The 12,421-nt window shown below is 27.0% G+C and overlaps 1 protein-coding gene across 2 annotated transcripts; it reads right to left on the reverse strand.

The window, feature by feature from the left end:
• Positions 1-1,703: 1,703 nt before the first annotated feature.
• Positions 1,704-9,690, reverse strand: LOC132941667 (tRNA (uracil-5-)-methyltransferase homolog B-like). Of its 2 annotated transcripts, none has more exons than XM_061009810.1 (9): positions 9,495-9,690; positions 7,634-7,819; positions 7,409-7,558; positions 6,116-6,311; positions 5,767-5,870; positions 5,203-5,426; positions 4,765-5,005; positions 3,766-3,958; positions 1,704-3,667 (listed from the first exon to the last, which is right to left on the reverse strand). In XM_061009810.1, the coding sequence occupies exons 1-9, from the start codon at positions 9,576-9,578 to the stop codon at positions 3,132-3,134; spliced, it is 1,914 nt and encodes a 637-aa protein (XP_060865793.1). In that variant the 5' UTR covers positions 9,579-9,690; the 3' UTR covers positions 1,704-3,131. The 2 variants fall into 2 exon arrangements, with proteins under 2 accessions (XP_060865793.1, XP_060865792.1); XM_061009809.1 differs by having other exon boundaries at positions 5,767-5,894.
• Positions 9,691-12,421: the final 2,731 nt, after the last annotated feature.

A 12,421-nucleotide genomic window follows, 5' to 3' on the forward strand; every position in this document is an offset into this window, starting at 1 on the left:
ATTCAAATTTGCCTGGTGGCCTGAATTGCTTACACAAAAAGTGGGCCCGTCGACCGTCAATCTAAAATTCGATAATTTTGTGATCAATTTAATTTTTGCCTTTTGGCTTTAATATGTTTTGAGTAGGTAATTGAGTCTAAATTAGTATGATAAAAGGATAATTGTAAATCTAAATCTAAAAAATACATTGAGAAACTCAATGATTAACGATAATCTAAAAGAAATTATGTTAATGTCTAAAAGTACTCTATAGGATATTTTATATTATATTTATATTTATATTGTTATTACTTAATACTTATTATATATTGTTATTAATAATTATAAAATTACAAAAAATAACTAAAATCGTTATTTACTATGTAGTAATTTTGTCCAAATTTGAACTTAAAATAACTATAAAAAGATTATGTTTTCGTATATTTTTAAATTTTTTGGTTATAAAATTAACTACTTACGTGGAACCTTGTTTTAAATTTTCAACAGTAGCTATAAAAGTTGAACATTTTATATATTTTTAAGTTTAAATTTGATCAATTATGTAAAAATTCAATCTTTAAAGGCTTATAAAAAAAATTGTGCAATTGTATTTTTAATATTTTCAACTTCTATTGTAACAATATAGCAGAAGCCTTGTATTATTGTTTCACGTTTTTCGACCCAACAAATACGATTTTATTAACATTTTTCGAAAAAAAAAACTAAAGATATTAAAAATTGAAAATGTCCGTTAACAACTCAAAACAAGTAAAAATATTTTGAAAATTTTATCAAGTATAGGAAATGATAAATAACAAGAAAACTTATAGAATATAAATGCATTTAATTCCTTTGTTTGAAGATTCTAAATAAGATTTAAAATGTTTAAATGTATAACCAAAAGTCTGTTGAAAAAAAATTTTTTTGACATCATCCTGCAGGTTGCATTCTTATAACTTACCATAATATTCTGTTTTTTTTGAGACACTTAAAGAAGTTAGCTTATGAGTTATCGTTATGGGTTATGATAAACTTATTAGCTACCTATAGTCTATATAATATATATCATAAGCCTATCGTCCTTTCTCTAATTATTTTGCTAGTCGACCAATTAACATATAAAATAAAAATATAATTAGCTGTTTATTTAGGAAAACAACATTATAGTTTCGCTAAAAATATAGTCAAAAAATCAAACTAAATATTATATTGTTTTTTAGAATGGGATTTCACTGAATACCCATGTATAAAAATGGAATCATTATTGCTTTGAAACCTGGGTGAAGGATTGGGGCACAATTTGCTGCCCTCAAAATGTTGCCGTTCTATAAGCAATAAGCCCGTGCCTTTTCGACCATGTGGCTGTACCTACATAGTAAATACGCATACACTGCTGCAAATTCTTAAATAGCATGTTAAAACCTCGTTTGAACAGAATTGTTTTGAAATAAAAAATACACGAAAAGAACAAAAATTACTACTTTGTTCGTACAAACTGATAAGAATCTAAAAAGTATAATATTATTGCAATAAAAAAACGAACACGCAATCAAATAGGTTAGTTAACACATTGTCAGAGATGCTTAACGTATACAATCTAATATCCATTATCCATTGATATTATTGATATTTTAGTGTGTAAGCATTGGCGAAAATAGGGGGGGGGCTTGGGGGGACTAAGTCCCCCCAGTTCAAAATCTAGTAATTAGTACTAATTTTTATATTCTGTGGTACTAAGCAATATGGCCTATGGGGAGGGGGGCTTGAGTCCTCCCAACAAAATTTAGTCAATTTGCGCCTATGTAAGTGTGTAGTGTGTTACTTAACTAAGCCCTGAATGACCTAAACAGTAATTGTTAAGATACATTAATAAAGTCATCCTTTCTGAACTATAAAAAATATTAATTATAACAATGTTGGTTACAAACTTAGATAGGTACATATGTGTGTAATTAAATAATTGAATATAGAAATCTGCACACAAAGCGTATTTTAAATTATATTTAAAGTAATAAATACATATGTAGTAATGTAGTATGTATATTTTTTATATTTATATAGGTACGACTTATGAGTATTATATTGCCCCAAAAGAATTAATACTAATATAAAGTGTAATAAATAATATTATATTTTCTACTGCTTAAAATATTAGAGTAGGTAGGTATTATTTAAATACGATGTACCTACACATAATAATATTAATTATTATACGTATTATATGTATACGTAGGTATCTTTCTATATTATATATAGGTACCAATTGTACCTTTTGATAATTATTGACGTTAATGACATCTTATATTTTACAGTATATAGGTACATACAGTATTCACAATTCACAATATATATATTACAATTAATATTAATTTTAACTTAGAATTACTTAGAAATTCTAAGAATGTAAATTACAATAAAATGATATATTAAATATTTTATGAGTAGGTAACAAATTTATTAATTATCTATTTATGTTACCTAGGTATATTTATATTATAAATTAGAATAAGTGTATAAGTAGCAAGTAGGTAAACAGAAAATTATAATATGGTAAATTTCATTTTGTACTTATTGAAAATATAAAAATTATAATTTATAACTATTAATCTATAACATATTATATGAATAGATTATATAATTGTATGTTAAGTGTATAGTATTGACTAATAAAAAAGAAATAATAATACACGTCCAATTTATAATATAAGAAAAATGTTGTTGTAAAATATTAACTCTCAGGTAAGATTATTCATTAAATTTAAATTATTATTTTGAACTGTTCCTATATATTATAGTGTATATTACCTACTTACTGAGAATTGCGTAATGTGCATTTGAGCATTATAAGTTTTCCTGAATTTATATTATACGTACCTATACCCCGTTCCAAAAAAGAAGACAACAGGCGGCCACGAGCAAAACTGGTTTTGCTACATACATATTCTGGTGTCTTCTTTTTTGGAACAGGGTATAGGTACACAAAATACAGTTTTACATTAATTAATATTAATGTAAAATGTATAACCATTAAAATACATCATAAAAAGACTGGTTATTTTGTTTATAACAAAATGGAACTTTTAAAATTTTATAAATATTTAATATATTATTATAAAAACGCATAATATACTATTATATTATAGTGTTTGTAATTACTGATCAGAATTAGTTGAAGAATTTTTCTTAAATTGATCATCGTCATTAGCGGAGGCACACTGAAGTCCTCTCGAATAACCCATTTGGAACGCTTTTCTCTCCAATCCTTTGGCTAACCCTTCTTGATACGCCCTTTCTTCGATTTTCTTGAGGTAGTCCAACAATCCACCCACTCCGGAAGCAGATGGTTGAATACTTGATGTAACAGTTTCCGATGTTCTTGGGTTAAATTTCGTCTTAAATTTTCTGTTGCTATACATTTTTGACGGTCTATCGTTTTTAGTTGATAAAATGTCATCAACACAAAACCTCTTAAAGTGCAAAACCAGCTCTGACCTAAGTGTATGAGGACACATATCTATAGGAACTACACGAAGTGGAAGAAATGGATCGGAATCTATTGGTTTTTGCCAATATCTGACTACCGAAGAAAAATCTAGTAGATTTTTCAAAGGCAGTTTGTGATTAGAACAAACGTAAATTAAATTTATAGCTTCTTTAAATTTACGAAGAGTCCTGACCAATCCGGTACCTTTTTAAAAAACAACGTACATATAGTGTTATAATTTGTAATTATAGTACATATTCAATTGCAATATTAATCTAATCTAAAATATTTATTTCACTTACTGACTCCAGTTAAAGGTGGATCCATTATCACAGTTACGTTACACCCTTTGAGTTTGTTAAGCACGGAATCCAAAATATCTTCCGTTCTACCAGCTATAAATTCACAATTGACTATTCCATTTATTTCAGCATTTCTTTTTGCGTCCATTATATTTGCTTTAATTAGCTCGATGCCCACGACTTGTTTACATTTCTATGTAATTAAAAATACGAAATATAGTTCTGAGTTAATTTCACTATAATCGCATACGACGTCATACATAATGGTGTATAATTTATTATAAAATATAATTTAATATACGGCTGCACCTTATTTGCGTATCAAACAAAAAATGTTGTTGCTGATGTGCCGTTAACAGACAAATCAAAATAATATGTATTTGTAATTTATGTGTATATATATATATAAATGTATAGGCTAATATTATATTAAACGATTTTTATTTTTTTATTTAAAAAGATTTACTACCTGCTATCTCAGTAGTCAGTATACACGTAATACAATAAGCAAAAGTTATAAAATGTATATATTACGTATTAAGACGTGTCATCTTATGCGAAGGGGGCGATCCACACTTGTTACATCACTTCAAGATTTATATGTTCCTATGCATAGTTTCACAAAATCGAAACAAAGTTATAAGAATGACAAAGAAAAATCAAATTTATTTATTGAAAATCAAATAACCCAAAGGGGGAAAGTCGGTAACAAGTGTACCTCATCATTGAGTAAGTCACTCTACTAATTAGGTAGGTTAAATTATTTTTTTCCAAAAACATTGCATTTATTATATTATTAATATTTAATTATTATAATAGTATATATTTATATTTTATATTTTATATCATACATTTTTAACTATAAAATATGGAATTAAACGCAAATTACATTTACATTACCTTACAAATTAGATCTTGACACTGAATATAATATATATAATTTATAGCCTATAATTTAAACTGAGACAAATGAGTTAAATTATGAATTATTGAATTTACCTTGGCTAATGTAAGTGCTAAGCACCCAGACCCACAGAACAAATCCAAAACTGTAGTATTTTCGTTCACATCGGCAAGATCAGCAACCACTTTACACAATTCTTCGGCGCCCAAACTATTCAAACGAAAATATGTGGCTGGAGAGATTTCTAACGACAAGTTTAATAGCTTTTCTACAATGTACTTTTGTCCCCATAATAATTCAGCTTCGATCGTGGTACCGATACAATCAGCTAAGGTCCTGCGCATACACACACACACACTTATATATATATAACAATCGACGTTAAAAACAAATGTTAATAAATTATATTACCTATTCTAAAAGTGTCATTAATTTTCACAAAACAGGAAAATTTGAATTTAATTAATTTTATAATACGTATTTTGTATTTTTTTATAAATAATAATATACGCTAAGTATAAGTCTGAACTCACTTCTCTCCATGGACTTGAAAATATAACGACACTACGTTCTCAGTTATGTTATTTTTAGACCATTCTGATATGGAGCATTTAATATTAGACAATTGTTCGGTGTCTAGTAGATGCTGGTTGATAACTATCGACACCATTACTTCTCCGTCTTCATTCATACGAATTATCATATTACGCCATATTCTCCAATCTTGAGAATGATTTTTCACGAAATCCTCGAATTTCTAAATCAAACACAATCGAATTTAAAAATACTATCAAGTCTACCTATATTTTATACTTGTATTGTTGGCTGTACAGTGAAATAAATGTTACGCCGTTAAACAAAATAAGTGATTGATTCAGAAAATAGGGAAGGTCTTAATAAATAATTATAATTTTAGGTAATGAAAAATGAGTTTTAACGAATCTGAACATATTATTTGAAGTAACCGAAAGCGGATATAGTTATATATTTATATCTGTTCGATTATTATATAATTGCAGATCGTGAATTCAAAAATAACGTAAAAAAAATGTCCAATATAATATATTTTGTCAATATTATTATCATTGCTACACTACCTTCGCTAACGTGATCATTGGCATCGGCAAATTTCTTAGACAATCCGGTGGACCGACATAGTGGATTCCGTCCATCGAATCTTTCACTCTCAGCCCGACGGCCACTGAATCACAGTCGGGATTAATTCCTGTATACATTTTAAACCCAGTCCAGTGGGTATTACTGTATAATACCAAACCCATTCCTTTGGGCTATTTATCGCGTGCTGCAGCTACAGTGTCCCGTCGGTCTGTTATGTACAAAGACCGACTTCAAAATAATAATATAATTCAGGTGCTCCCCGTTATTTTACTTTGTGTCTGTGAATGGATCTTTGTGCGCGCCTTTAATTAAACGGTTCTTACTCACCTACGCTCCACTCGCATTTGTTGCGGTACCGGTCGACTTTTTGCGACGGTATTATCGGCGACAGCTCAAACGCCAAATCGCTATTCAGCTGCCGTTTGCGCATCGCACACCATTCCGCAAGCGGCGGTTGTTTGCGTTGAATTATCGTCCCGAACCGTTGAAACAATATTCTCGCTTCTTCGCTCTTTTTCCTCAACTGTTTCGAACCGAATCGCCAATTAGTTACATAAAAACCGTTGTACCCATACACGAATTCAATTAAATTCAACATTCATTAGGTTTAGATAATTAGATATAATTGTGTGTTATTTACGAGGTATAAGTGCGATAGTACCTACTACCGATTACAATAAACTATTTTTAAACATTATAGTAAGAGATTAAAAAAATATATATACAGGATGGTTCACTAAGCATGCTCACCCCCTTTTTTCTTCAATAATGTAATCAGTAGTTATTCAAAATATGATTTTAAATATACATAAAAACCAAATTTAAAAAATTTAAAAAATTGTTTGTACTACTTAAGCAGTGTCCTGTATAAAAAATTTCTGTTTTTCATATGAGAGCCCACATTTTTTACTGTAAATTATTTGGGAGATAATTTTTTTGAAAGTATTGAATTTTGACGTATCAAAATGAAAATTTGATTGAGTAGTTTTTGAATCATTTAACATTGTGTACTGAGTAATAAGAATAATAGGCCCATGATAATAGGTTAGAAACATAATATGATGGATACGATGACTTAAAAATGTTGGTAATTAATATTAATCCATCAACAATCAACATTTATAATTTGTAAAAATGGTCCAAGGATAATAAATATTAAATCCAATATTACATCTATTCATATTTTTGTAATACCTTTTTTTAGGACTATTATCCTTAGTATAAACATTTTAACAGCTGGAAAACTACTCATTTGAATTTTAATATTGATACGTCAAAACTTTCAGAAAATTATCTGCTTAATAATTTACCGTAGAAAAAGTGGTTCTTTTTTGAAGAATAGAAGGTTGTATCATCACATGGCCCTCCTTAAGTAGTACAAAAAATATCAAGAATTTGAAAACATAATCTTTAAGTACATTTAAATATTCCAAAAATCAGAATTTGATTAAATTTTAACTCCTATTAAAGGAAATAATAGGGGTGTACAATGTGTACATGCTTAGTGAATCATCCTGTGTAACGAATATAGCACTATTATAATCACGGGTTTTATTTTTAAACCATTATTAAACTTGTAAGTTGTATTAATTATTTAATTTGCTTTCGTTTTGTACTCACTTGTTCTTCGTATTCAATACTATGATAAGGAATTGTAGACATCAAAACCTGTTCACTAAGTGGAATATCAAGTCTAGGTCTTTTAGCAACATGGTTCCCTTCGACGTATGTTAAATTTATGTTGGTTTTAGGCGTGTCGGCCGTAACTAACTATATAACATTTTAATATGATAAATATGTATTGATTTTCTGTATTAAAATCAAAAATTATGATCAAGCACTAACCGTACTGATCAAAGATCGTCCTTTCCAGTTATATTTTTTTAATAGTCTTAGAGCAACCGCTTGTTCGGTTTCGGTTGGAAACGTGAGATACAGCCATGCATTACCTTTTTTACTGTATCTCGCGTGTATGCAATTTAATCTCAACTCCTCGTTGATCATTTTCAAAAATTCTTGTAGCAATGGATCCTAGTAATAAAAATTTAACCATAATTTTACACATTTTAAGTAAATATTTAAACTAACGAAAATTTACATTTATTTACTAAAGAAATTATATTATATAGTTTGCACTTAACACAGATTATACTTAAAATAAGTCACTTACTTAAATTATTTAAAGAATACATTTTTAAGTAAATCAAACACTCGGTATCTCTTTTTCAACACGGTATTAGTCCACTAATAGTGTTTGAAATTTGAGTGGGGGGTGAGGGGCTGAAGATTTTTATGTTAAGATGAAAATGTGTATTCCAATGTGTCGTTAAATCTTCAGGTTTTTTCTTAGCCCCCAACATCCCCGCCCCCGGCTATTTGTGCCTATGAAAACTGTCACTTATAATAAAAAATTACAATAGGTATACAACTATACTACGTACGCAATTATTATTTAATTTAAGAATGGTAGATATATAATTGCTGTTATTTTTTTCTTCTCATCCAACAAAAACAAATCTTCTAAGAACCAACTGAACCGGGATCTAGGCCCTCAGTTTAGAATCCTACAACTAAATGTAGAAGGCATAAGTCGGAACAAAAGCGAGTACCTATCTAGCTAAATTTGCATGAGGTATATAATTTGAAATATTCAATTTTTTCATCTTACTTGTTTTTATGTCATATTTTCATATTTTAGAGCAAAGTTGTGTCAATAGTTTGAGTGATAATAATTGTATTTTATGCATAAAAATTAATGTTTAGTAATAACTAATAAGTGCGATGGAACTTTATTTATTTCATTTAAATCTTGAATATTCTATAAGAATGGTTCTTACTTATTCATTGTGTGGAACCCAGTTAAATACTTAAATATGTATAGAAGCAACATACTTCCTGGAGTTTATAATTAATCAAAATTGTATGATCAAATTGAAATGATCTTGATCCCTCCTGATCGTTAATGTAATTATTTTTGGCTTTTCGTCTTTTTTATGCAAAAACTAAAATTTTGAAAAAATATACAATATTCTACACAGACCACAGCTTAAGAACCACTGATTAATAATATGGGCATTTATACTTGTCATAGTCTATGAATATATGATATACCATCTACTTTTAAATAAATAAATTAGAAATATAGTAATTTATATAGTCTATTTATTTATTTATTTATTTATTTATTATTAATATAGTTCGTACTTATTCTATTTTTGAGATGATAATTACCTTCGTAAATGTGTGTTAAAAACTAGTGTATCTGAATATTATAGAGTAGGTAAATCCTACCTACTACCACGATTCTTCTATGCTATGAAGTACTTCATAGTATATAATTAAATTATCATTATTTAGTCTTAATATTTATTATAAATTCAATGTATAGCACTAGCTATAGTTATATATCAAATATTTACCTATGTGTTATGATATATATTTATAAATTGCATACTTTATAATTTAAATTCATATAAGAAAAAAATAATTACCAAAGTTAATTAAAGTGGTCTATTTGTAAAGTACCTAATTATTTTTATTTAATTAATTACAATAATGTATTAAGATATAATTTATAACGGAAGTTTTGCCGATTTAAATCTCTCTAAAATAATAGTTCTAATGTAATAATACGAATTAAATAAAATAATATACTAATTATACCCATCTATTAACTTATATAATATGTAAAAAAAAAATTACTTACCAATAACGAATAAAATCTAGGGAGACCGCTGACTTTTATTTTATACCGTAATTTATCAGAATTCACGGGTGTTGCAAAATTCATTTTAAATGTTGTAATTACTGTAATTCATGAACTAAGTGTTTAATGTGTGATGCACAAGTTTCCTGTTTATTATTTCCGTTAGTAGTGTTCCATGTATCGTTACTGAATGATTAATAAATTAAACCATTGCTTTGTTGGAATAATAGACTCTATGACCCCTCTACAGTCTACATTGATAAAAACAAAACAAAAAATGTTTAATAAGAAAGATAAGATAGATATGTTTAGGTAGTAATTTTGTTGATATATTCTTATTAAAATAAAAATGAAAGATGAAAAATTTGATGTAAAAGTTATAAAAAAAAATATTATTGCAATGCATACAATAGTTTATAAGATTTTAAGAAGTAATAAGTATACACATGCTTAACAACTAAACAGCCTTGATCTTAGATTTATCATTTTACATAACATGGGAAATAATTTAAAACTGCAGTCCAATAATAAATTTATTACCTACAGTAAATGGAATTGTATTATTACTGTACATTTATGATTTATACATTCTATAGTTTTTCTTTTAAGGCATACAATAGTTACGATGTAATCCTAGGGTTATATAATTTGATGTATTTAAAATTACTGCCAAACTGTTGTTAATTGTTATTTAAATAGATAAAAAATATTTTATTTTAATTATTAGTACCACCTAAAAAAAAGGTTTTTTGAGTTGGTAAGGTTTATTTAGTGACTAATGATTACCATATTTTTTATTTCGTTATCGAACTAAATATTTCACGAAAATGAAATACCATATTTCGGTAAACAATAATTGTAGTTATATGTAGTCAAATATTTTAACCTTTTCACTATCATTGAAACTGAAACATAAACTTGTCGGTCTGTTTACAAATGTTGTAATTTTATGCATTAATAAAAGTCCAAAAATGGTACAGTGTAACATTTTAAGGTCAAATTTAGGTTTCAAATAAATTAAACGTTAATATTTTTAAAAGTTTGATGAATCTATAAAATGTGTGCTGCGTGAGTAATTAATATTCTTTTGGAGCATAATTAAATTTATTCACTTTTTTAGTAGTATAACGAGTCTGAAAACGTTTATTTTATACAAAAAATTGTTTTTAATACTACAAAAATAACAGTTAAAATAAGTTACTTATCCCAAAACGGTTAAAAATGTAATACAAGGAAATACAATAGACATAGCATGTCTAGAGTAAAGACCGAATATTAGAAAATCCTGTTGTTTATTATATAATACTATCAAATTATACATAGGGTTTATAGTGTAAATTATGTTAAAATTTCCCACTTACATTATATATTACGTAGTTACTAGTTACGAAATTTACAAATGAATTGTACTTTAATTACGTGGTAGACAATTAAACGTGGAACCTTAATAGTTGCTCTAAATATTATCAAAGGTCAAAAAGTATTTTCCGTGTAGGTTTTATTTATTTATGAAACTAAAATTACCTACAATGCGTATATCATATAAATTCTGCAATGTTTTTAATAGGTGCTTACAACAATTCATTTGTAGGTATCAATGTATTATAAAATTCTGGTATATGGAAATTGTTAAGTCATACGGAATATATAATTATAATTACCTATACCCGTCTATTTGTTATTTTGTTAATATATTGTTTTGAGAATTTACTATAGTAGGTAAATTTAATATTAATATGAAGTAATATATTTAGTAAACAAATTAATTTAGTTGTTTAATATTTATTTTTTATATTTTGATTAAATATTAAAAATTGTAAAAGCTAAAGCTTGGATTTAAACTTCAATAATGAATGGGTTTTTGTAGTTACCCGTTATAATATATCTTTGTTTATATCCACTAATTTAGTATATCTCCTTAAAAAACACTAAAGCCATTTTGATGCACTGTAAAAGTTTTAGTGAGACGCTCGTTACGTAATATAATTATTACAGTGAGTAAAATTATATATTTAAATTACCAATTATTTTTTTTAATCAATAAGCATACAGATTATGTTTATAGCTTTAAATTTAGTATTAGGCTTCTGTAATTGTAAGTAGGTAATACTTTTTTAGAAATTTTTATGAACGAAGTACAATAGTTTCACAGAATTTAATGATACAACTAAACAGGTGACTATTCATAATTTTCATTAATTTTTCTTTATTAGGTACTGAAACGTTAAAGAAAAAATATGTATTGTTTTATCTTTTAACTCACAGTAGTTCATTAAAAAATTATACCGCAGTGACGTAATTTATGATGGAATTGAACATTGAATTAATTAAGTATGAAAATATTAATAGTTTGACAGTTGTAGTAGGTACTTCGTACAAAATATTTACATCACTAGGCACACTCATAATTTATCGATTTAATCTTAAATATAAAATAGGTAATATGGGGTACATAATTATCTAACGTGTCTCATTATACTTTAATGAAATATTATACCTTCACTTTATATACCTAGTATCTAAATGGTATGATGATATCTTTATAGAAATACCGATAGTCTATATAGTCTATTAAAGCATTTAATTGTTTTAATGTGTTAAATTTTAGTTATTGGAGTATACATTTATTTTTATATTTAAGTATTTAACTATTTAAGCCTAGTAGGTACGTTTGTTATTACTTATTACTAAGTAGGTGCCTATAGCATACTAGTATCGAGATATGACCTGGACGAGGGTCAAAGGTTTTAATACGTATTAATTCAATAAGTGAGGACATTATTTTGGAGTACAAAGGACATGTCTTTTTGTTTTACATAAATACTAAACAGTGGTCATAAAACTATCATAAATAAACTGCGACCAGTGAGACCGATTATTTAAATTAAACTTACAAATACATATTTTCTTTTAATAGTAGTTGTTAT

The sequence above is a fragment of the Metopolophium dirhodum genome, chromosome 3, assembly GCF_019925205.1.
Source record: "Metopolophium dirhodum isolate CAU chromosome 3, ASM1992520v1, whole genome shotgun sequence".
Classification (NCBI taxonomy): domain Eukaryota; kingdom Metazoa; phylum Arthropoda; class Insecta; order Hemiptera; family Aphididae; genus Metopolophium; species Metopolophium dirhodum.

Coding starts and splice junctions, on each gene's coding strand:
- LOC132941667 (XM_061009809.1), bottom strand. CDS start 9,578: ATGAATTTTGCAACACCCGTGAATTCTGATAAATTACGGTATAAAATA. Junction 7,559..7,633: donor GACGATCTTTGATCAGTACG/GTTAGTGCTTGA, acceptor AATGTTATATAG/TTAGTTACGGCCGACACGCC. Junction 6,312..7,408: donor GTATTGAATACGAAGAACAA/GTGAGTACAAAA, acceptor GGTTCGAAACAG/TTGAGGAAAAAGAGCGAAGA.